The sequence below is a fragment of the Chenopodium quinoa genome, unplaced genomic scaffold (assembly GCF_001683475.1).
Source record: "Chenopodium quinoa cultivar QQ74 unplaced genomic scaffold, ASM168347v1, whole genome shotgun sequence".
NCBI lineage: Eukaryota > Viridiplantae > Streptophyta > Magnoliopsida > Caryophyllales > Amaranthaceae > Chenopodium > Chenopodium quinoa.
The window spans coordinates 3,366,192-3,392,925 of record NW_018743697.1 but is presented as its reverse complement, the minus strand read 5'-3'; the positions used below and the strand labels follow the sequence as shown (position 1 = coordinate 3,392,925).

The 26,734-nt window shown below is 34.5% G+C and overlaps 2 protein-coding genes across 5 annotated transcripts; both read left to right on the top strand.

The window, feature by feature from the left end:
* Nucleotides 1-1,184: 1,184 nt before the first annotated feature.
* LOC110684286 (serine/threonine-protein kinase D6PKL2-like) lies at nucleotides 1,185-6,857 on the top strand. The gene is made up of 2 exons (XM_021860725.1): nucleotides 1,185-2,062; nucleotides 5,945-6,857. Exons 1-2 carry the CDS (start codon nucleotides 1,473-1,475, stop codon nucleotides 6,786-6,788), a joined length of 1,434 nt encoding a protein of 477 aa, XP_021716417.1. The 5' UTR covers nucleotides 1,185-1,472; the 3' UTR covers nucleotides 6,789-6,857.
* Nucleotides 6,858-11,300: 4,443 nt separating this feature from the next.
* Nucleotides 11,301-24,791, top strand: LOC110684284 (peptidyl-prolyl cis-trans isomerase CYP71-like). Of its 4 annotated transcripts, XR_002503750.1 has the most exons (15): nucleotides 11,302-11,641; nucleotides 11,995-12,080; nucleotides 13,605-13,693; nucleotides 19,056-19,295; nucleotides 19,486-19,607; nucleotides 20,370-20,445; nucleotides 20,687-20,794; nucleotides 20,896-21,072; nucleotides 21,170-21,387; nucleotides 21,527-21,659; nucleotides 22,251-22,474; nucleotides 23,264-23,417; nucleotides 23,541-23,685; nucleotides 24,149-24,376; nucleotides 24,533-24,791. XR_002503750.1 is itself a non-coding variant. In XM_021860724.1 (13 exons), exons 1-13 carry the CDS (start codon nucleotides 11,421-11,423, stop codon nucleotides 23,622-23,624), a joined length of 1,932 nt encoding a protein of 643 aa, XP_021716416.1. In that variant the 5' UTR covers nucleotides 11,301-11,420; the 3' UTR covers nucleotides 23,625-24,096. The 4 variants fall into 4 exon arrangements, 1 of the variants encoding a protein (XP_021716416.1); XR_002503751.1 differs by lacking the exon at nucleotides 24,149-24,376 and having other exon boundaries at nucleotides 11,301-11,641; XR_002503749.1 differs by having other exon boundaries at nucleotides 24,149-24,791.
* Nucleotides 24,792-26,734: the final 1,943 nt, after the last annotated feature.

Here is a 26,734-nt window from a genome sequence, read left to right as displayed (position 1 = left end):
TCATCTTTTCTATTATTTGTTGCATGAACCTTAGCTTATTACTCCGTAGTCCGTACCTTAAAAGATCATTTTTAGCCATTTAACCAATCCTTGTCAACTTACTTTATGTTTTTTTAAGGCTTACCCATGCGACAACAATCACATTTTCCTGCCTATGTACGAGGCTTTTGGTTTCCTCATCAAATTTACAATCATTGATTAGTTTCTACACTGATAGACAATTCCCATGCACATCGTTGGAATATAATTTACGGAATATACGGTATGGTAATTTGTTTGGAGACATGCGATGTGAATTGAAATAAAATTAAAGCATCTTTTCTATTATTTAACATGCCAATGTCCCAATACACAATTTATATCTTTTGGTTGTGTTTTGATAGTACGATTCTTGAATGTTCTTTACTTACTATATCGACGAACTCTTACATTTTTTTTTACTATTAATGGCATTGATTTCGTTTTATAAAAAAATTATATTTAAAAAATAGATATCGAGATGAATCGAGCAAGATGTCACGCAATAATGTTTTGAAATACGTGATAGTGATTAGAGCTGATAGTCAAAGCTTCTAACACTGGACATATTTTAAAATATCAAAATCATCGGAAATAAAAGTAGTGTAATCAATTATAATTAAGATGAATCCAACAAGACAACCCGTGATAAGATTTTGTTTCTTCTTCCATATAAATGACACTATGACTTAATAAGAAGAAGTGTGAGTAGGGCCAAAATCATAATGTTTATAGCATTTTATAATGGAGCAATGGAGTATATAACAGCATATAATGCTAATTAGTTTAAGTAGGTGAACTTATAATTATCAATAAATGATTTGTTTTACGTACAAATGTTAAATTTGTAGCTCGTTTTTATGTTTAGTTGGTCATACCGTGTGGTCGGCTGACACATACCAAAACACTGATCGGACAACTCTTGATCAATTGAGTAACCTCTGACCAAAACACACACCAAAACACCAAAATTCACAATGTAGTTAGTTGCATGTGAATTTTGTTATCGCCCTAACACCGAATCACCCTAGAACACCAAGATATGAAAGTGAAAAAAAAAACCCCACAATTAAGGCTTATTCTCTTCATCTTAATTTCAGTTCAGTTCAATTAAACTCCAATCAGTTTAGTTCAGTTCAATTCAACTCCAATCAGTTTAATTTAGTTTAGTTCAACTCCAATCATTTTAGTTTATTAAACAAAACACGCCCTTAACTACAATCATTTTTTTTTTTTTTAATTTTGGTTAAAATGATTAAGTAAAAAGAAAACCCCCACGAAGGCTCAAACCTCAAAAACAGCAGACCCCACATTCACACCCATTCAAAAAGCCCATTTCTCAGCCCATTTCTTCCACCTCCATTTCCCCCCTTCAAAATCTCCCTCTCTCTCCAACCTCACTCTCACTCTCCCCCTGAGTCCTTGACCCCTCTCTCTCTCTCTCCTCCTCCTCCATGGATCAACCCCCACCCTCACCCGACCCAAAACCCCAACCCCCACCACAATGGACCCCACCACTCGACGAACTAACCGACGATCTCCAATCCATGAGCTTCAACTCCACCACTACAACCACCGCACCACGCAGCACCTCCTCCTCCTCCGAAACAACCACCACCACATGGACCACCGCCTCCTCCTCCCACCACAACCCCCAACCCTCCCTCTCTCTCTCCTCCGACCCCTGGTGGTCCGCCGTGAAATCCCTCCCTTCTCTCTCCTTCTCCGACCTCCGCTTCCTCTCTCGCCTCGGCTCCGGCGACATCGGCGCCGTCTACCTCTCCGAAATCAAAGACAACGACAGCATCCACTTCGCCGCCAAAGTAATGGATAATCGCGAACTTGCTGCTCGTAATAAACACGGCCGTGCTAGGGCTGAACGCGAGATTCTTCAAATGCTTGATCACCCCTTCTTGCCTACTCTCTACGCTAGTCTTGACTCCCCTAAATGGTCCTGTTTGTTGACCGAGTTTTGTAATGGCGGTGATCTTCATGTTCTCCGTCAACGTCAGCCGTTTAAACGCTTCGAAGACTCTGCCGTCAGGTACCCTTTTTTTTATTTTCTTTTTACTTAATTACTTGTCATTAATTAATTAATAAATTTAATTAATCTAACTCCCGGACTCTTCTTCTCTTCCCCACGTTATTGTCATTATTGCTCCTCGTGTGTTGCTGTGTTGGAAGTAGTAAATTTGTTTTTCACTCTAGTAACTTTCTTTTCCAATATAAATATAGATGGAATATTGTACATTAACATTACTATCGAGTTTTATTAATGGCACCTCTTAAACGGTTCGTTTGGTCAACAAAGTGGTATAGTATACGAGTGTATAATATAATTTTTAATGCTATATGTTTGGTTTTGTTTAGTAATAATATCAAAGTATTCCATGTGTTTTCAACTTTGGCTAACATAATCTGGGATATTCTAAACCATATATGTGATTTGACAACTAATAATTGTAATTACAACGGTCTTAGTTTTTACTATTGTATAAACTTCGATCATGTAATTTGACTTAAAAAATGAAAGTAATGTGACCATTTGGGATTATGTAATGAAGGAAAACTTAGTTAATTAAACTTGGTAATAATGAATCTTTTTTGTGATAATAATTTTATTTTTTCCAGTAAGGGTAAAAAAAAAAGTAATAATTAGATTTTCTTGTAAAGTTATAAAGCTAGGAGATCTTTTTATCGAGACTGTTTCCTATCATAATTCCCTAAATCGTGGTTGTAAATTTTGCTATATATTCAAACTAATGAGCTTTGTAATCAATGTCCTGGAAAGTGTACTTATTCATGATGATCATACTTGTATCATCAATCACCAATAAGCTTTAAACAATATAAAAGCAAATAAATGATTAATTATTTGTATTCGACATCCAGGTTATAAGGAAATTAGCTTCAAATTGGAGATTTGTAACATAACTTCATATCTCCACTACGTGATGAAGTAATGATAGTCCAATACTCCAAATTCACCTCTTTACACTCAAATTCCATTTTGTAACATTTGTCCAAAGAGTATGATGCTAAGACTTTAGATGATTATTAAACCTTAAATAAGTATTAATTACGTCGTGTGTCCCATAATTTGACAAAATATCTGAAAATATCATTGTAAGGGATTAATGATGGTGATGGTAGCTTAAAATTTGCTATGTTTACTCAATTTCTCTTGTTCTAAATAGACTGAATTTATTTTTATCCAACTTATTCTCAAGCAAGATTTACTAATGTTATAGCTTGTTTTTTATTTGATCCACTTTGCTTGAACTAATTAGTTGAGTACCATAATCCACGTGCATCAACCTCTAAGATTTGCAATAGCAGCCACAAACTAATTATTCTTATTATTACTCGTATAATTATATCATAATTAACTACAAATTAATTACTTAAGATTAAATTTTTTTTCCAAAATTTTGGCATATTTGAAATTATAAGGGGACCCAAAATATGAGAGGATTAGTTAATGGAGAAGGGAAAATTGTGTGAAAGAGTGGGAGCCACCACCTGATGGATATACGTGTCTGTCAGGGAATGGGTCCCAAGAAATGCTGGTCAGTGTCACATAATGTTAGTGAAATAAATAATATTTTCAGTAGATTTAATTCAGTTTTTAGGAGATGAGATCATGTGAAACACTAACAAGGTTTTATCCTACGTGCTCGACTCTACGTGATCCCTTTACATGTTTTTAGCTCTTCATTGATTTTGACCTTTGCTCTTCAGTCAATGCCTCTTTGTCCACTTAATGCTTGACACGTTGCAGTTTTCATCATTTTTAAAAAAAAATTTAATTTTGGAGTGTACTTGTATTTTAATTTTCAAAGCTTTGTACTGTTAGAAATCCTCAGTACAGCTGGTACTGGCATGAAAGCCAGCTCTATTTTGTCATTGTAGATAAAATTGAATTCTAACAAGTGTTTTTTTGCCTGCCTTGCTACTTTCAATTAATCAATTATACTTGGGTGGGAATTGAAAGTTTAGAATTTAAGTGGTTTTTTGTAGTGCATGAAGGAAATTTGAAGTTGCACCCTTAGAAACATGCGATTTAAGTTTAATATATACTTTCATTTCACGGGAATTATGGAAAATATTTTCGAGTTTGTCAACCATAAAACGGTCCTGGTAATATTACTTCAACTTGTATGTACTTCTACTCAAACCAAACAACTGATAGTGACTTCTTAGCTCTTTTATCCATTCAATTTCCTAATGCACTTTGCTATTGTTTGGTTGTAAGAAGCCATGGCCCATGGGAATTGTAAGTAATGAAAGAAGACCAATACATAGTAAAATGTAAAGATGTTTATGCTTTGTTAAAAAACTTATTCTGTATGATAGGACTAGTACTATACAAGATAAGTGTATTGTATACAACATGCTTGTTTAGACAAAAACTAGGAAGAATCAAGGATTTAAGGAAACTATGGTTGTCTTATTCATAGTAGCAACCTTTTAAACAGACAATTATGGGCCTAGTTTATAGGCAGCCGCACCCCATGATATGCCCGGAACTTTGCCGGGATAAGTGGGATATCTCTCTGTTTGTTCAAGGATTCTTGCCCTGTTTTCCTGCCTTTTCTATTCTTAGTTACTTGGTATATTCTGTTAATTTATTTTCGTATGCCTACTCTCTTAATTGCTAAGCTACACTTAACCCTACCTTGTCAATATTACTTGTATTTCAATTAGACTTGACGTTTAATGGAAAAAGGGTCGTCTTATTATGCTTGTTTGCTTCTTCTTTTCCTCTATTCCTCCATCTTTTAAGGATTACCTTTCTTTGTTGATTTTCTTTATTTAATTGCCTAGTTGATCATTTGTTGTATTGTTATTTTTTCCTTAATTTGTGGACTGTGGTAGTGTAAGTTGAATTTTGAAAGTGAAACTTGAATCGACAATAAAACAACGGGATATATTTACTACAAATACACTTGAGAGCATGATGTCCCAATAGAATATACGGTTACAATGAAGATAGTGTTATATGAATATACGGTTAGAGTGAAGATAGTGTTATATGAATATACGGTTACAGTGAAGATAGTGTTATAGTGTTATATAAGCTTTAAAGATTATCGTTAATTACCATTTAGATAGTGTTATATGAATTTGTTATGTGGACATTGAATGACTGCTTTCTTATGAGAACACTATTGTTCTTACACTTTCACCCAATCAAAAAAACCTGATATGGTCCAATGACAATGTTGTTTTTGTTTGTATACTTTATAAACCCATTTTTCAAAATAATATTTTGGAAAAAACAACAGTATGTGATTTATTTAGACAAATATAAAAAGTCTGAGTTTTTGAGCAGACCTCCCTTAAAACCTTGATAAATCACGTACCTAACTAACATTGATTTGTGATAGATATATGAATTAGTACATTGTGTGGCCCTCTTCCTATGAGGTGAATTTAGTACAAGGACAAAGTATTAGAGGCAATCATTCCAACTAGCGTTTTACCCATATTTAGTAGCAGAAGTTTCCTCCTTTTCAATTATTGTATCATATGGTTTGCATAATTAAGTTTTTAGACCCTTAGGTTAGATAAAGACCACCCTCTTCCTAATTTTGTCAACTACTTAATCTTCTTTATTTGATTAATATAGTTATTTAACACTGTCCCACTTTCATTTTCTACACTCTAGACCATAAATTTTGCCCCACCAACCTTCCATCAAATTATCACTCCTTGATTAGTTTACGGCTTTACGCTAACCACTGATTTGATATTTATTATCATATTGTCTCAACCTTTTATAATTAAGTATTTTAAATAACATAGTGACCTAACATACATACGTGTACATTGGGAAGTCCGAAAAAAGTAGTCACATTTCCGTTTTTGTTTGAGTATTGTTGTTTCATGTTAGCACTCTAATAATTTCCTTAATGTTATGCAGGTTCTATGCATCAGAGGTCGTTGTAGCATTGGAATACATCCACATGATGGGTATAGTATACCGTGATCTTAAGCCGGAAAACGTCTTAGTTAGATCGGACGGCCACATTATGCTCACCGATTTTGATCTCTCTTTAAAATGTGATGAACAATCTACTCCTACACCACAGATAATTACCTCCTCTTCAAACCAAAACTCTCAACAATCAAACCAAAACCCGAACCTACTTGGTACGGGTCGCGACCCTAGCTCGAACTCTTCTTCATGCATCATACCTAGCTGCATTGTCCCTTCTGTATCATGTTTTAATCCGAACTGGAAGAAAAAGTGGAAAACAAAGAGAAAACCCGGTCGTAGGTTCGAGCCAGAGTTTTGTGCCGAACCTGTTGATGTTCGGTCCATGTCTTTCGTCGGGACCCACGAATATCTAGCCCCGGAGATTGTATCTGGGGAAGGGCATGGGAGCGCGGTTGATTGGTGGACACTTGGCATTTTTATATTCGAGCTTTTTTATGGAACGACGCCGTTTAAAGGTTCGGATAATGAGATGACATTAGCAAATATTGTGGCTCGGGCATTGGAATTTCCAAAAGAGCCCTCAATCCCAAGCTCAGCGAAGGACTTGATATCACAACTATTAGCTAAGGATCCGACCCGGAGGTTAGGTTCGGTAATGGGTGCTACGCCTATTAAACAACACCCGTTTTTTAGCAACGTAAATTGGGCGTTGTTACGGTGTATGAAACCACCATATGTACCGCCGCCATTTAGTGTTTGTAGCGGCGGCTGTAGGGAGGTTGCTTCGGATGATAGTTGTCCTGATACACCTGTGGAGTATTATTAGTGAATAATTAGTGATAACATATTGGTAAATTATATTTTTAATGAAATGGTATAATTTTCATTATTACTAGTGGTATCGATCCTTGGTACATAATCTTTTCTTCTTATTGATTTTTAACACAAATCTTTTGGCTTTCTTATCCATTGGAACCACATAAGTGGAAGATAGATAATGATCTCCAAAACTCCAATATTCCAAATGTCATCTTCAATTAATTTTACTTACTACATCTTCCTTTAAAAAATAAAAATACTCTATGATTCTAACTTCATTCGTTGTTGCATAATTGAGCTGTAAATCATCTATTTTTTTTTTTACTTTTGAAATAAGATAGAATCTTCTAAATATCTCTTAATCTATAAGAACAAATATTTTTTTTTTTGGTGTTTAGAGAGAGCCACAAGGGCAGGGGTGAGAATCGATCCCGAGATTTCCTGAAATCGGAAGGAAAGCTCTAACCACTTCACTCTCATCTATAAGAACAAATATAGTTATATAGAATCTAGTTTGATTCGTCAATTTGTAAGGTGACATTATTAGGCCATATCGATACAAACTCTTAAATTGTGTAAACTTGTTGCACATCATTTTGTTTATGGTCCATGTGAAATTTCCATATATATTTTGATGGATAAATTGTCTATTAAATAATGAATAAACTATCTATTATTTTTTTAACAAAATATAACTATGAACTTTTTTTTTTTTTTTTAGGAAATAATTATGAACTTGACTTTTTTTTTTTTAATGGAAAATTGTGATTTGAATTTATTGTACATAACGTACACTCTGTATCTTTTTATTGTCCTAAATTTCATTATCTAAATTTATTTCTTTTTAAAATAAGTGAATTTTAAACGAGAAAGTGTCATTTTCACTTCAGAATGTTACTCTATATTATCCCGAGACTTAAAACGTTACGTATGTTGTTATATTCATATTTTAAATGCTTTTCATACAATGATTTTATCAACAAAAAAAAAAAGGCATCATCATATTCTAAGAGACTTACCACATATGTAGTTTAAGTTTGACTAATAAAATGAACAGTAAATGTTATAATTTGGACTACTTTTATAGAAAATGAACTAATGAAGGCGAAAATTATAGCCAACAATAAAGGGACCCATTAATCAAATAGATCAAATTATGTTAACATTTAACGTTTGGATCTTGCAATTCGTGGCTGCATTTACCAAATTTCATTCTTATCAAAATAATTTAGCTTGATATATATAGTTCGTTTTGTGATTATCTGATAAAATTCGAGAGGTGTAATCTTTGAGGCAAAGAATGACAAACATTTATAAACAAAATTAAAGATTTGATTTCTCTACTTGTCTTTGTTATCGTTAGACAAGTGATGTTTCCTTGTTAAATTCATATTATAGCTTAGCATATATACTAGTTGTCTCTATGCTAGGCTAAGAATAATTAAGTTAAGTAGGGTACTAGGGTATAATGAATAAATGCCACATATTATAAATGGTGTCTTTAATTTTTCATGAATATGCTTTAATTTATATTATGAGTAGGGTTAAATATTGTTTTCATGAAAATAGACGTGCATGCAAAATTCCATGGTAGATTGGGTCAAATGTTTGATCATATGCATGCTAAACCAAACTTTCCACAATATCGGCTGTTCATGTATAGTACAAGGTTATAGGGGGGCCTTCTTTTATATGTCCCATAAAAAACTACTACTGATTATAATAAATATATTTTCTCCGTTTATTTCTACTTATGTTATTTTATGGAGGTTTTTTTTTTTTTTTTTTTTTTTTTTTTTTTTTTTTTTTTTTTTTCCGGTCCCTACATGCAAGTTATTGCGAAAAGAAGATGATTTGATAATTACCCTCAACTACGTATATTATTTCATTGTAACTAGTTGTCAATGTTTAGAGTGAAGTTATGCAAGTAGTACCATAAATTTTTATTGTTTTAATTATGCTTGCATAATATATATATGGTGAAGTGCACAACACATATCACACATCATTGAATGTACCCTCCTTTAGATACATTTAAATGTATGATTAAATCTCTAAAAGTCAAGACTTCTGCATGAAGTAACATGCAAGTGATGCAACCAGCAGCATAATTTATTTACACATTACACTTCAATTTACTTTTTGTTAACATCTCTTAAAAATATAGAGAAAAAATGTAGCTAGCTTGTTTACAAAGTTGACCCTTACATCTATTGATCCATCTATAGCCTCTTATAGTAAATAAACGTAGCTTGTGTTTTTTTTTTTTTTACTTGATTAGGTCAATTTGTTAGGGTGTTTGCTTTGCTAATTCTTTTTGTCTTGCTTTTTTATGTCACTTTGATCAATAATATTTTGTGTTGACAAATATGTCAAGTCAAAACGGATAAAATATTATGAGACGGAGAAAGTATTTTATAAATTTATTTCCATGGATCATTTTCTATCTTATTAGCTAGATGTTATCAGTCATCACTTTCATCTAATTTCTTGAAACAATAATTGTTGTATATTTGAAATGATTATTATAAACAAATTAAAAAATCACCCCGTCAAATGTAGTTATTCTCACAAGATATAAATTATCGATCATAACATAACCTCTACACAGCACAAAACATTGAAATGTAGCATTACAGCATTACGAACGTAAGCATGACAAGCCAATATCCGGCTAGGCCCTCCTTAGTCCTTACGACATACTTTAGCAATGGCTAAAACATACACAAGAGTATGAAACATAAAATACAAAGGAAGTAAGTAGTAGAATTATTAGTATGATTAGTGACAAAAGCATATGGTATTGGTGTAATATAGCATCAAAGTCAATGCAAAAGTTTGGAAATGAGGAGACATAGGATCCCGACAAGGTGAGTATAAACAAATACAAGAAGAAGTTTCAACTTAATTGGGCCGATAAAACCGGTCGGTAACGCCGTGACAAGGATTTAACCGGGTCCAATGCCAGTTAACTTGGGTTTGATTGGATTATCTAACCATTTTTATTTGATTATAAATTATGGAATTTAATTATAAATTTTTATTACTAGAATAAAAAAGGTTTTGTTTTTAGCCCAAAGTCCAAATGGACCGCCCATGTGAGTTGCTTTAGTGTTATTTGCATGAAAGGACGCATAGCTAAGATCTAGGAGATGTTAATTAGTGACTTAGTTGTTAATCATGTAATCTTTTAAAATCAAGATTTGACTTTATTATATAAAAAATTTCTTTTGTAATATAGTAAATGCATTTGCATAATTGCATGAGCTTAAGAATGTATGCAAGTTTACTCTTCTTTTTTTTTTTTTTTTCCCCCTCATTTTTTATTTTCCCTTTCTTTTCCATTACTAGTACCAATTACTAAACTAATGCATGCTCTTCATTTGGACATGTATGTAATCTATGTATATACTGATATACATGTTTTGATACAATCTTCATTTTATATATATTTTTATGTACTTTGTTACATTCATTGTGTAGGAAAAAAAAAAACTACAAATTACAAAATTAAATGCTAGTATACTACTAGTTATACTTCTTAACTACTCGTAGCTATGTATAGTTTATGTTTTTTATAATGTAGCCTAATTGCTTGAGAAGTTGAGATGGAAGGCAAGGATAAAGTTTGATGATAGCTGCTCCTATACATTCCATGGCTCGTTCGAGTCATTTCCCATCAAATGTTTCAAAGTTAAATTACTCATTAGTATAGTTGTCAAATCAAGTGTATGGCTCAGGCTAAATCATGTTAAGATTACTGCGTTCAACATAATAGAGTGTTATATCATGTCACTTCAAGTATTGATGAATAGTTTTCAACTTCTCACAATGACAATTCTACTCACTAGTAATAAGGCAAAACTCAATGTGCACCCATTTCAGGATCTCACATAGGAAAAATGCAACAAAAAAAAACGTGGATAGAAGAACACACATTTCAAACACAAAAGCATGTATACTCCAAGCCCAAAGTACATATATATAGTTCAAACCATATTAAGTTATTGCCAAACTCAAAGAAAATGTCTATTTTGCATTTGTGAAAGAACACGGGTTATAATGAATGAAATATAAAGTGAAAGAACGAATTCGAATCCAAAGAACATTCAATTCAAAATCAAATAACATAGGCAAAAAGCTTCACATTTCTTATACTTAAGCTATGTTCCGAGTGCACCATGAAAATTGTGCACTGAAGTGCACAATCTAGTTAGCAATAACTAGAGCATAGTGAGGGAAGGGGTAGAGTAAAGGTTTAGTGTTGAGCCTTGAATGTGGGATTTAAGAAGGCCATCTTAATCTTGAAGTGCATACTAGAAGCCTAGATTTTGGCCACATGAAAAACATACCAATGCTAATTATACCCAAGTACATCACAACAATCAAAATTCAAAATCCAAAAAATTGACATAATATTTTTGTTGCAAAAAAGCCCAAATTTCTTACTCAATTTATTGGACATTAGCCCAACTACACAAACCCATAATCAAAATCTCCCATTTTTTCTTCATCCTCTTCATTTATTTAATTTCACCTTCAAAAAAGTGAAAAATTTTCACTTCTTTGCTCGAACTCCAGAAACCTCAAATCCAACTTCAACCGCCATTGTTATACAGAGAAACTAGAGCACAAATTAATGGAGGAGCCTCAAATTGAGATCGAGAATGGGAAATTGACCGAAGTTTCAGAAACCCAGTTAATAAATCCCAGCAATGGAGAAGAAGCAGCAGCAGTTAAAGGAGTTGAAGAAGAAGGAGAGGAAGTGGCGGTGGGCCCAGCTCTTCCTCCTCAACGTCGCCCTAAGCGCCCTCTTCAGTTCGAGCATGCTTACCTCGATTCTCTTCCCTGCGCCAATATGTAATCTCTCTCGCACTCCTCTTTTGGGTTTAGGGTTCTTGTTCTTAATTTCAATTATTTTTGTTGTTTTATAATGGGGTTTAAGTTTGTTATGATTGGGATGAAGGGGTTTTTGGGATATTTTAGAATTTGAGTGAAATGGGTATGTTAGCTGAGAAAATGGGGTTCTGATGCAATTCAGTGATTTTAATTTGGGTATAACCCTACTTTCCTAGTGTTTATGCTGTAATTTGATGTGTACAGTGTACTTAATTCTTAATTTTCTGCTTAAATTTGGTTGTGTTACCTGAATTGGGTGTTTGACGGTGAGATTTGGTGGAGGAGTTACAATGTGAGTGTTTGTGGTTAAACAGGTATGAGAAGAGTTATATGCATCGAGATGTGGTCACCCATGTCGCGGTTTCTTGTGCTGATTTCTTCATAACCGGAAGTTACGATGGTGAGTGAAATGGCCTTGCTTGCTTTGGATTTCAATCTGTTATATGATGTGCTTTGAATTATGTTGTTGGTTTTGTTGGATTCTAGTTTGGGTTAGCTTGGATTGTTATGGAGGATACACGTAAACGCTTCTCTAGGCATCACCTGATGTATCCTGCCCTTTAGTTTAGTTTTAGGTGTCTCTTAATTGCTACTCTTATAAGCCTGCGTATTGGTTACTTTGTGCCAAACATCTCGAATATAGGCTATGACAGAAATAACTGTAAATAGATAACATTCACAGTACCAAAGGGTGGCTTGTGCCTTGTGGAGTTGTGGATGACTTAATTAAAGGTTTGTACAAACTTCTCTAAAGAAGCAAAGTTGGGTTTTAAGATCCTCAACAATAATTATTGTAGTAGAAATATCTATCAACCAAAATAGTCATTTTTGTCTCTATATACAAGTAGCGTTGTTTATGTGGATTACTGCTATGTTTAAAGTCTAAATTTCATGCTGCCTATGCAAAAATTTGGGAAAAAAATTGTTGTACTTTTTTTTTGGCAAATAAATTTGTTGTACTTAGCCAATACAATTTTTTTTTTTTTTTTTTTTTTTTGAGAAATAGGGATGTTTTAGGGAATGGGTCAATGGAGCACGTAAAGGGTGGATCAAAGAAAAAAAGAAATGCCCAAAATGTGAAGACAACGCTACAAAATAACAAATTAACAAGTAAATATTAAAATATGCAAATGAACACCCTATAGATCAAACAAAATACAAAGCGATGAAGTAAGTCTTGGGTTTACTGCAAAAGTTGGTTTAAACTTTATTGTATGCAACCATGCGTCCTTCACAGTTTGGTGATTGATGTGTTTAACCTAGTGTGTGGAATAATGCTTACATAATTTGTTTATAAAACGCTGCCATTTAGTCATTCATTGAACTTGTTCTAGAATTGTCGAAGAATATAAAAACAAGAAAACTGTTTGGTTTGCGCTGATTTTAATGATATTTTTGATGAGTCTGTCAAGAAAAATGTTTTTTTTTTTAGCTCAATAAAAAAATAGATGTTCTCAAAGCTAATTCCATTATGATCTTATCACTGATTTATACTCAATTCTTCTCTATGTCATGTTTATTAGCTTGTTAATATTTTTTATGGGTTTCCCGTATGCATTATATAAACTAAGTTCATCTGGCAATTTATTATAATTAAGCGTGAGATTCAACGTGTTTTAGCTACCAGCTCATCAAAACTAAGGGTTTTTTTTTTTTAAATAAACTAAAATACTTCCTCCGTTTCTATTTAGTTGACGCGTTTGATTTTGGCACATACATTAAGGAGAGGAGAGAGAGTGAAAGAGAATGAAAAAGTAAGTGGGGTACCTTGTAAATGCAAGGTAAAAAATTTACCCTAAAAGGAAATGTGTCAACTAAAAAAAATCTTCCTAAAAAGGAATACGTGTCAACTAAAAAGAAACGGAGGTAGTATTATTTATCATTCTTGTTATTGACATCCTACTCATTGTGTCCATTTCTGTAGGCCATCTGAAGTTTTGGAAGAAGAAGCCAATCGGCATTGAGTTTGCAAAGCATTTTAGATCTCATCTGGGGCCCATTGAAGGATTAGCTGTGAGTTACTGTGCTCTTTGTTCATATATTTGTATCTTGTCTTGGTTTGTTTCCATGTTTTTGCTTATATTGAAGAATTCTAAATGCTGCCTTTGCTGTCTTTATTTTAAAGGCACTGTCATAATTCTTAAAGAAATACTTTGTATATGCATATGCATTGGCATTGCCATAAGCATGTAATATTTCCGTAATCTATATGTATGGTTTTTAGTTTTAGTTGTGTGTGTTTTATTGAGGTTGGAGAATGAGTGATGTATTTGTTCAACCTTAATTATTGTCCACTCTATGGTTCACAAGTTTACTCTGAAATAGCAGTGTGCGCTAAAGTCGCATAGATTGTAATAAATCAATAGCCACATTGTTACAATCACTTTGTGCCATTTACACTGAAAGTTGCAGTAGGTATATATAAAGCTGTCAATTCGGGTAAACGGGTCGGGTTTGGGTCGGGTAAGAGTGGGTCGGGTTAACTCGATTTGTGTCAATTCTGATTAATTCCATAACCTATGCGGGTTGGATTTGGGTTAGGTCATGCTTTAGTCGGGTCACATCGGGTCATACTTCTTATCGGGTTTGGATCGGGTTTAGTTCGGGTTAATAACATGTCGGGTTACATTCAGGTCGGGTTTAATTCGGGTTAAAACGGGTTAGGGTAATTCTCGGGTTCGAGTCGGGTTCGGTTTTAGTCAATAATTTGCGGGTTAGAATTAGGTCGGGTCATTCTCGGGTTTGAGTCAGGTTAGGTTCAAGTCAATAATTTGCGGGTTATAATTAGGTTGGGTCATTTCAAAGTCGGGTCATTTTCGGATTCAAGTCGGGTTGTCTTCAAGTCGGGTAATTTCCAAGTCAGTTCATATTCAGGTTCAACTAACTATAAATAGATAATTATCATTTTTATCAAGCTAATTATTTTCTTTGACTATAATATATATGACAATATACTAGGGGATTTATCTCGGTGTCATATAATGCCGTTTGGATCCATATATGATCATTATTTGTTGTCATAAATGTTCGTGGTAGGCTTGAGTAAATGAAATCAGTGCAAGTTGTAAACCGGTAAATTGGATGTTTAAAGGCAAATTGGATGGTTCCACTCACCCAATTGGACTCTCGGAGGGTATTAGGGACCATGGTAAACATTTCGTCAATTTTTATTTCCGGGCGGAAAAAAGTCAGAAAATTCCGAAATTGAAGTCTAATATCCACGCTTTTTGAGAAATTTTAGAGGTTTCGTGGCCCGTTGGCAAAAAGACTTGAGATTTTAGGAGATACATCTCGGGGTCATATTATGTCGTTTGGAACCATATATAATCATTATATTTTGTCATAAATATTCGTGGTAGGCTTGAATCAATGAAATGGTGCAAGTTGTAAATCGGTAAATTGGCTGTTTAAAGGCAAATTGGATGGTTCCACCCACCCAATTGGAATTCTAGAGGGTATAAGGGACCATGGTAAACATTTCGGCAATTTCTATTCCTGGGCGAAAAAAGTCAAAAAATTCCAAAATTGGAATCTAATATTCACGCTTTTTGAGAAATTTTGGAGGTTTCGGGGCCCGTTGGCGAAATGACTCGAGATTTTAGGGGACACATCTCGGGGTTTTATAATGTCGTTTGGTACCATATATGATCAATATTTGTTGTCATAAATGCTCGTGGTAGGCTTGAGTTAATGAAATCAGTGCAAGGTTTAAACCGGTAAATTGGTCGTTTAAAGACCAATTAGATGATTCCACCCACCCAATTGGACTCCCGGAAGGTATTAGGAACCGTGGTAAACATTTCAGCAATTATTATTTCTTGGCGAAAAAAGTCAAAAAATTCCAAAATTAAGCCACGCTTTTTGAGAAATTTCGGCTGTTTCGAGACCTGGTGTCGAAAAGTTTTGAGATTTTATGGGATATTTCTCTGGGTCATATAATGCCGTTTGGAACCATATATGATCATTATATGTTGTCATAAATGTTCGTAGTAGGCTTGAGTTAATTAAATTGTTGCAAGGTGTAAATCGGTAAATTGGCCGTTTAATTGCAAGTAGGATGGTTCCACCCACCCAATTGGACTCTCATAGGGTATTAGGGACCATGGTAAACATTTCGTTAATTTTTATTTTTGGGCGAAAAAAAGTAAAAAAAAAAAGTCCAAAATTGAAGTCTAATATCCACGCTTTTTGATAAATTTTGGAGGTTTCGGGACCCGATTTCGAAAAGCCTTTAGATTATAGGTGATACATCTCGGGGTCATATAATGACGTTTGGAACCATATATGATCATTATATGTTGTCATAAATGTTTGTGGTAGACCTGAGTTAATGAAATCGGCGCAAGTTATAAACCGGTAAATTAGCCGTTTAAAGGCAAATTGATGGTTCCACCCACCCAATTGGACTCTCGGAGGGTATTAGAGACTATGGTAAACATTTCGGCAATTTTTATTTTCAGGCGAAAAAAAGTCAAAAAATTCATAAATTAAAGGCTATATCCACGCTTTTTGAGAATTTTTAGAGTCTTCGGGGGGCCAGGTGTCGAAAAGTCTTCAAATTATATGGAATACTTCTTGAGGTCATATAATGTCTCTTGGAACCATATATGATCATCATTTGTTGTCATAAATGTTCGTGGTAGGCTTGAAATAATGAAATCGGTGCGAGCTGTAAACTGGTAAATTGGCCGTTTAAATGCAAATAGGATAGTTCCACCCACCCAATTGGACTCTCGGAAGGTATTAGGGACCATGGTAAATATTTCGGCAATTTTTATTTTTGGGCGGAAAAAAGTAAAAAAAAATTCCAAAATTGAATGTTAATATCCACACTTTTTGAGAATTTTTGGAGTCTTCGGGGGCCCGGTGTTGAAAAGTTTTGAAATTCTTTGGAATACATCTCGAGGTAATATATTGTCGTTTGGAACCATATATGTTCATTATTTGTTGTCATTAATGTTCGTGGTAGGCTTGAATTAATGAAATCGTTGCAAGTTGTAAACAATTTAAAGGAAAATTAGATGGTTCCACCCATCCAATTGGACTCCCAGAGGGTACTAGGGACCATGTTAAACATTTCGGCAATTTTTATTTTTGGGCGAAAAAATGTCAAAGAATTTCAAAATTGAAGGCTAATATTCACGTTTTTTGAGAAATTTCGAATTTTTCGGGGCCGAGTGTCAAAAAGCATTGAGATTTTAGGGGATAAATCCCGGGGTCATATAATGCTGTTTGGAATCATATATGATCATTTTATGTTGTCATAAATGTTCGTGGTAGGCTTGAGTTAATGAAATCGGTGCAAGCTGTAAACCGGTAAATTAGTCGTTTAAAGGCAAAGTGCATGGTAAACATTTCGCCAATTTTTATTTCCAGGTGAAAAATAGTCAAAAAAAATTCCAAAATTGAAGACTAATATCCACGTTTTTTGAGAATTTTTGGAGTTTTTTGGTAGAACTGTGAATTAGAGTAAACGGGTCGGGTTTTGGTCGATAAGAGTGGGTCGGGTTAACTCTGGTCGGGTCAATTCGGATTAATTTCATAACTTTTGCAGGTCGGGTTTGGGTTGGGTCATGCTTTAGTCGGGTCACGCCGGGTTATACTTCTTATCGAGTTTGAGTCGGGTTAATAACAAGTCGGGTTACATTCGGTTCGGGTGAACAATAGGTCGGGTTTAATTCGGGTTAAAACGGGTTAGGGTAATTCTCGGATTCGGTTCAAGTCTATAATTTACGGGTTATAATTAGGTCGGGTTATTTTCAAGTCGGGTTCAAGTCAATATTTTGCGCGTTATAATCAGGTTGGGTCATTTTCAAGTCGAGTCATTATCTAATTCAAGTCGGGTTATGTTCAAGTTAATAATTTGCAGGTTACAATCAGGTCGAGTCAATTCTAAATCAGGTCATATTCGGGTTCACCTAACTATAAATAGAACTTATAATTTTTTCAAGCTAATTATTTCCTTTGACTATAATATATATGACAATATATTAGGGAACTATAGTCTATAATTTAGGAAGATAATTATCTTCTTTGATCATACAACAAACATATACTACATTTAACTCTTAAATTTGAGGATGATGCTCCTTTCTTTTGCTCTGGACCGACTTGGTCTCTCTAGACAAAATGCTTTGATTAACAATAATAAGGTGGTCTAAATTGCATTTAAGGTGATTTGAAATCGAGTCAGGTACAATTTGTGTTGAATTTAAGTCGGGTCAATAACAAGTCGTGTTGTTTTCGAGTCGGGTTAGTAACAGATCATGTTGAAATTTTGGGTCGGGTTAGTAACAAGTCTGGTAAAATTCGGATCGAGCCAATAGTCAGGTTGAATTTGGGTTAGGTCAATAACAAGACAGGTTGATTTCGGGTCGGGTTTCTAACATGTTGGGTTAAATTCGGGTCGGGTTGAATTCAGGTCAGGTTAGTAACAAGACGGGTTAAATTCTGGTTTTGACTGGTTAAAACGTGTTTGAGTCAAGTTCGGTTCAAGTCGGGTTTGGTTCAGGTCAATTATTTACGGGTTACATTCGGGTCGGGTCATCTCGAGGTCAGTTCATGTTTGGGTTCAGGTCTCACATACTCGAGTCAACTCGGGTCTAGGGGTGGTTTCAGGTCGGGTCAGGTTTGGGTCACTATTTTTCAGGTTCAGATTGGTCAGCTAATAATCGGGTTTGAGTTGATATTTCGGGTCGGGTCAACTTTTGACAGCTCTAGGTATATATCTGCTAGGGGAAATTTTGAGTCACATCTTATGGACATGAATCAACATTTATGTTTACTTGTGATCTATGTTAATCAAACACGGCTTAAATGACGAAGTGTCCCGGGACACATGTCCGACCCTTCACTATGCACTCGGACACTTCCAATAAGAGTATGGAGGAAAAAAGAGGAGAAAAAAAAATACATCTTGTTCGAAGACCACCATTGATATAGAGAAGATGGAGTGAAGAAGATTGCCATTTATTAGGTTCATTGAGGAAAGTATTTAAGTAATAAAAATAGGGGTGGACGCAATGAAAATTTAAAGCTTTTGTAATCTATAATTTTTTTTATATGAATTTAAGTGATGTATAGATTTGTCCCTGTACCCGTGTCCAAATATCGAACAGAGTCCCCGTGTCTTAAAATTTTGGAACTTGCTGGATCGAACACTTGGACATGTGTTCGTGTCTGACACCCGTCCCCGAGTCCATGTAACATAGCTTGTGATAAGTCATGTTAGCCGATTCCTTATCATATTGTTGCTGTATACATTTACAATATATCCCTGGTGCTGTTGGTGTTTGCACATTGTTACATTCACTGCTAACACTTTGGATTATAAGCTTTATATTGTCTTCAGCCATGACTTAATCCAGTTTTGCAGGTTAGTTTTGATGGCTTGCTTTGTTGTACAATTTCCAGTGATCAATCTGTGAAAGTGTATGATGTGGTGAACTATGACATGATGGTCATGGTTCGTTTACCATATATCCCGGGTGCTGTTGAATGGGTTTACAAACAAGGAGATATTAAAGCAAAGCTGGCCATTAGTGATCGGGACTCTCCATTTGTGCATATATACGATGTGCGAGCTGGAAATAATGATCCAATCATTTCCAAAAAGGTATATATAATTGCTAATGTGATGCTTATGATAATCAAAGGGATAGGAGTGATGACACGAGGGATTTTGTTTAGGGGGTGTAGGGGGAGCTAAGATAAAGCAGAATAATGAAAAAAACTAACTTTGCATTCCTTTCTTTTTGTTAGTATTTTTCATGTTTTTTTGCTAACGTGAACTCCTCTGTTGGAAGATACACACTGGACCAGTGAAAGTCATGAAATACAACCCTGTATTTGATGCCGTTATTTCTGCAGATACAAGGGGAATATTTGAGTACTGGGATCCTGTGACACTTGATTTTTCTGAGAATGGGTATGTACTTTTTCAGTTGTTTTTATGATTTCCCTGTTGTATTCGAGCATGTTCCAATAATTGAATAGCTTTGGAATGCATCTAAGCAACTAGATCTAAAATATAACGCAACATACTTTTTCTCTCTCTCTCAACCTATCCTTAACAATAGGTCAGCCTATTACATTCTTCTGTAAGAATGCTCCCATTTCTTTCCTATCTGCAACTAATTTATATGACCATGATGAGGCTATAGCATAACACATCTTCTGACAGGTATCTGAAAAAAGTCTTTAATGAATTGGCTATTTTATCTATACCATAGGGGACAGGGTCCATAGCTGGTAGCATAAAAATAAACTTTAGTTAGTATGGTGTATTGCACTCATCATGTCCTGTATTTTAATGCCTGGTAGCATACAAGTTAGCACAATTGAAGATTTTGGATGTTGTTATTCCATCTCTACTATGACAATGTTCTTACTTGAGAGTCATGAATCAAGAAGTGGCTTTGGGGGGGAGGGAACGTGAACTTGTAGAAGAGTAAGTGTTATTAAATGCATGGTGTCTCTCCATCCCCTTTCCAGACCAGTAACATGATAAAATCCAAGTGTTAGCTAGAAGGTTTCTGTTTTCCGTTTGTTATGAGCCTTTTGCATATAGTATGCATGTAAATGCAAATATACTTTTCATGTAGTCTTTATAGAAGAGAATGTTTCCTCCCAAGCTTTGAAACTTAAAACTTTAAAAGCTGTAGCTGACAGATTTATTCCCTGTTTGCAGAATCACTTTCAAGTTGAAAACTGATACAAATCTTTTTGAAATGGTGAAGTGTAAAACAACAGTTTCTGCAATAGAGGTACTATCCCTCTTCTAATAGATGTATCTGCATTAGCATTACTGTTTTTGGCCCCCATTAACTTTGGTTGTGGTTGTAGTCATGCATGGTATTGTGGGTTTTGCTTATGCTTTGATATTTATCTTCTTAAAAGGATAGTGTAAATCTGATGAATGTGATACAGTGTTTTTTTTTTAATTTTGTTTTTGTTTTCTTTTTTCTTTAGCTATGCTGACTTAAGAATTGATGTTTTATTCCTTAGGTGAGTCCTGATGGTAAGCAATTTTCTGTTACCTCACCTGACCGCAGGATACGTGTATTTTGGTATAGAACTGGTAAATTGAGGCGAGTTTATGATGAATCACTTGAGGTAGGGTTAAATTGGAAAACACCTCTGTTTTTTTATTGAATTTTTACGTTAAACTTGTATTTCTTAAATCTTTACTGAGGTTATGCTATTCTCTTATTTAGGTGGCTCAAGATCTACAAAGAAGTGATAATCCTATGTATCGTCTGGAGGCCATTGATTTTGGAAGAAGAATGGCTGTTGAAAAGCAAATTGAGCAAACAGAGGCTGTTCCTCAACCAAATGCAGTCTTTGATGAAAGCTCAAACTTCCTTATCTATGCTACACTCCTCGGTATTAAAGTATGTCATAAGTTTATGCTGTAGATGCGTATTTACTGTTTCTATTAGATTGTTATGCTGGTACTTTATGAGATTCAGATCAATAAATTTGTTTCAGGTGGTAAATTTGCACACCAATACTGTGTCGCGAATTCTTGGTAAAGTGGAAAGTAATGACAGGTTCTTGAGGATTGCCCTGTATCAAGGTGACCGAAGTAATAAAAGAGCAAGAAAGATACCTACAGCTGCTGTTAATGTTAATGAAAGCAAAGACCCCTTGATAGATCCAACTTTGCTATGTTGTGCATTCAAAAAACACAGACTGTATTTATTTAGGTATGTTCTCAATGAATCCAATGTGTCGTTCTTTGTAGATCTTGCTCATCTAATAGCCTTGTACGTAAGAGCTTGAGGTGAGGTTTAGACATTTAGCGGTTTATTATCTAATTCTCATACAAGATATTGTCTAACCTAGTCGGAGAGAACCAGAAGAGACTGAAGATGCCACTAAGGGACGGGATGTGTTTAACGAAAAACCTCCCGCAGATGAACTCTTGGCTGTGTCAGAATTAGGAAATTCAGCAACAACATCCCTACCAGACAACGTGGTAAGCTATCATTGCTATGTTTCCCAGTATGGTCTCCTTTCTAACATACATGTGTGCAAAAACCACATAACTTGTTATAATTCCTTTGATTTCTTAAAACTGTAAGACTCACCTATGATAGATGTTTCCAATATATTGCAACAAATCTACATCAGGTAATATTTAATTTTTCTTTTTTTTAAAAAAAAAAAAAAAAAAAAAAAAAAAAAAAAAAAAAAAGGCCCTTAATTTGGTAGAGCGGCTGGGAGGTGGGATAGATAAGGGTTGATGGGAAATGTGGAGTGGGTAAAGCCTTCTCTCCTCTTCCCTTAAAAATTTTGGCGTCCTCAAGTGTTTGTGTTTAACTACATCTTCCACTGGAGATATTACTCTGACCTATTATCTGAGTATCTTCAAGATCCTGCATGCTCTAATCCCTTTGACTATATTCAGATTATATAAAATTATAAACAATTCTTTGGATAACCTAGGATTTTTATTTATTTATTTATTTTATTTTAAACTTTTTTATGGTTTTGGGAGCTTTAGTTATATGTCTGTTGTCTTTCTTTATTGTTTTATCATCCTTTCTTTTTTCTTGTTCTGATCCAGATTCTAAACACAACAATGGGAGACATTCACATGAAGCTCTATCCAGAAGAATGTCCAAAAACTGTGGAAAACTTTACCACGCATTGTCGGAATGGATATTATGATAATCTGATTTTCCATCGTGTCATTAAAGGTTTCATGGTTCAGACAGGAGATCCACTTGGAGATGGAACTGGTGGGCAATCAATTTGGGGAAGGGAATTTGAGGATGAATTTCACAAAAGGTGACCTCTTTTATGCCAGTTGCTGGTTTCTTAGACTATCTGAATAGTTCTCATTTCTCAGTTTTCATGTATATGGAGTATGGCCAGCCACCTAACAGATTCAATCCTCGTATTTTTTTAATTAATCTGGAAAATTATTCATAACAGAAACCTGTAGTTTAAGAGTTGATTTTTGAAACAAATTTACTGGGCAATACCTTATGCCTACCAGGCTTCCGCCCAATGGAAAAGAAGGAAGAACAAAAGGTTGGCTTATGTCTCTTCTTGATGAACCTTGCCTTAGACTCTTAGGAGCTAATTCCTTGAACATTCCCCATAGTCTATTTGAAGGCATTTCACTCTGTAATCGCGATCTCGTAACTTCCGGTAGATGTGCTGCCCTCTTGTTTAAAGTTAATGCACACGGATAAAGGATTTGATAGTTGTTGCTTTGTTATTCTGAGGTGACTTAATATTGCAATTGGTATCATGAAACAAAGGAATTGGCTTAGGTAATTTGAAAGATTCATATGGAGGTACTCAATGCAATATTTTTGTTTAATGTATGAAGTTGCTGTGTGTGCTTGCACGCCTGGATGTGTGTTTATCTGTGTTTTGATGGTAATTGATTCTGAAAATAGGACTCCCATATGTAACGTTCTGTTATCATCAATAAGAATTTCATTCAACATTATGTATTATGGATGCAGGATGCAAGCTTTTGTTCATTTACAAATGTTTATCTCTTGTTATTGAATGATATTAGTATCTTCTCATTAACATTATCTGTTATCTGAATCTGGTGTACAGTTTGCGGCATGACAGGCCCTTCACAGTTTCTATGGCAAATGCCGGTCCTAATTCTAATGGTTCACAATTTTTCATAACCACGGTAGCTACTCCATGGCTTGATAACAAACATACAGTTTTTGGTAGAGTCGTCAAGGGAATGGACGTTGTACAGGTATGACAGGACACTTTTTAAAATTTCCTAAGCTGCTATATGTTTGACTACACATTGTTAGTTTTGATATTTTCAGTTAAATAGTTAGTCTAATTGTCAATTTTTTTTCTTACTTTCACACAGGCCATAGAAAAAGTGAAGACTGACAGAGACGACAAGCCATACCAAGATGTCAAGATTCTTAGCGTGACCGTACCCAAATCCTAGGAGAGCTTATGTATTACAAATTGGATGATGGTTGTTACTTGCTGCAAGTTGTCCACACCAGGTATTTAGTGTGATCTACCTTGAAACTATAATATTGTGTCAGCATGTGCTGAAACTTAATGTTTGAATGAGTAGAAAATTCTCCGAAATCTGGACTGCATGAGTGCATGTAGTTTTATACTAAAGAAGACTCCAACAGGGGCTTGGTGATTTTTGGAACTATCATACACTCAATTTGTCTGTGAATCTTAAGAATGGGTTCATTTCCTTTTTATTTTATGGGGGTGTGGGCTGCTGTTGACTTGTTGTCTTATTTTGCTTATGGGCAAGAGTTAGAGACTATTATATTAATAGAATTTTTGAAGTTACAAAACATGGCCTTTCTAGCTTAATTTATTTTTGTACCTTTTTTTAACAAAAAAAAAATAACAAAAATGATCCCTAGAAATGTTGCTCTCTTGTTTCAATGTCATTCACAAGTCTACTTCGTTCTTCTTTGCTTGATACATTTTTTAATATGTCAGAATATGCTGCCTCATCCGTGTTTTAAAAAAGTTGGTTGCAATATTTCCTGAATGTCTTCCTGTTCGGCCAGTTGCCTTTGGACCAAGATAATATTTTTTATGGCAAGTCCTGTATAATAAGTCGAGCTAAGTTGAAGTGTTCAAATTCTGAAAATTGGTTGCTGCAAAACTTGCTATTCAGTAGCTGTTGGCAGCTGTGAGGTTGTTGATGCTCCCATTATTGTCTTGGTGAGTTATTGGGGGTTTTGTTCTTTTGTGCCAATCAGTTCATGAACACAATAATGAATGGATTTGGTTATTTATGAAAAACAATACCAGTGCCACCAATAGTGAAGTTTGATTTCATTTACAGATCATGAATTCTTGTACCCCTTCCTGATACAGGATACTTTCTTGCTTTGCTATCGTCATCAAGTCATCGTTGAGAGGATTGCTATTTATTTTCATGTACTGTATATGAGACTACTAGTATATGTTGATGATCAGATATGGACCACCGCAATTTATTTAGATCAAAATCTGATCATGTCTTAAGTTGAAGGTTTTGTCTTTCTTGGCTAGAGAATATATTTAATCAGTATTTTTTGGACAATGGAAGAAGGAACACATTTTACAGAAAATTGCATTTCTAAGCTTTAATTGATTATCTATGTTATTTATACATTTTTACATGCAATGCAATTTCATGCCAGTCTGAAAAGTAAATGCTTTTTTATGTGTTTATAATTACTGTATAATACTTCTTCGTATGATTAAATGTTTGTAAAGATTTTTTTTTCTTGGATGTCAAATTGTCTAAAAATACTTCGTAAAGAAAGTCACACATAGCAAGGTCTAGAATTTTTATTCTCATTAGGTATTATGAAGACAGAATGTAAAGACTTTTTTGGGATCTTCTAGCGAAGAAGGTATTCATGTACATAGAAGGTTGAGTGAATTTTAAGGAGTTTTAAGACTTTTAACCAATGTTTAATGGCAGTTTTGAAATCATAGCAGTTAAGATTAAGATTTCCGTGGTTGGAGGATATTATTTTTAACTAGCATTGTGTTTGTATGTTAGCTTGAACTTTTTGTTGCATTACTAGATTAAAATGCATAATTATTTTACTATAACAATTATTTCTTCATGGAGGTAGCTAAATTTTCTTTGTTTAAATTTAAACAAGGACTTCTGGTAAATTTATCCCCATTTTCAGGATGTTAAGATAGGTACGAAGGCGGTATGGGGACAGCCCTCCTACTTAGGGAGTCTCTCTCATTGTCGGTTTAGATTATGATTCCATCAGTAAGTAAGGATATTCGATTCCACCTAGTTTACTCTGAGATAGGGACCGGAACCAAGTGTAGTTCTGATCAATTTCATCCTTGATTAAACTCCTAAATGTCATTCACACTGTTAGAGGAAACCATCTTTATGGAGTTAAAAACGTTCATGCTGTATAATATTATGATGGTTTATCGAAAATTCATTCTCCTTTAGGGATCCCATGAGCCTCTCTCCGACCAGAAACTTCCGGGATTAAGAAGCATGAATATCCCAGCAGAAGTTCATTCATTGTTCGTATAGTTATTTCCTCTGTAAAATTAGTACTCCATAGATTTTTTGAGTCGAATTTAGCTCCAGGTATTTTCTTAGATGATCATTCTATTTTATTTTGTTCAATTCGAGCTGTTGGTGTACTTTATTGAGTAACTCATGTACCGGGCTCAAAATTTTGTTCCCCACATCCTTTTCAGCTTGTAATGAAATATCTGGGAATTTTATTTGGTGATGCCATTGTTGGTCCCTCATCAGATACAAATCAATTCATTATGGTACACCAAATCCTATCAAATCTTAAATCAGAAATTGATTTTTTCTCTATATTAGAACTTTCCGTGTGGAAATAATAGTGACATACAATAAGTGATACGTAGTATATCGCATTGAAAGATATTATGGTTGGATTTTCAAACATATCCCTACTATAATGGAGTGGCGGATACAGGACTTGGAAGAGATTATCAATGTATAGGTTATTTTAGTGAAACAGTGTTACAAGAAATAAACCGATGTTGGGACAATATGACAATTAAAACTCAGAATCGACGGAGGGATATCGAATTTTGTGAAAGACAAATATCTTCTTTTTTATTATGTCCCAGCAGCATTAACATCTGCTCCCACACGTTACATGTGTTTGTTCTGCTAATTAATAGAAGTACTTAGTTGCAAGATCTTATTGAAGCTTCTGATTCCCATAGCTAAGCTATTTCAGATCTATAATAAACTTTCCATGTTTTTGTATTCTCAGATCTTGGGAATCTGATGTATCATATAATCGTGTTTTGTCTGAATTTGAAGATCCAATCTAACCTTACAAAATTATGTACCTTCACATTTTCACTTTCTCTGCCATATTCACCTTAAAGTAACCCTTTTCCTTCTTTCATGTTAGCTTAAACCTTTTTTTTTTGGGTGTCATTCCATAGTTAGAGCTTAGAGCTATGCGCGTTTTTTTCTCTCACTATTAGTCGTGTCTGAGTAGGTTAGCTAATACTTTGTGTGTGCCAATTTGTACTTAGAGGCATTAGAGCTGTATTCTG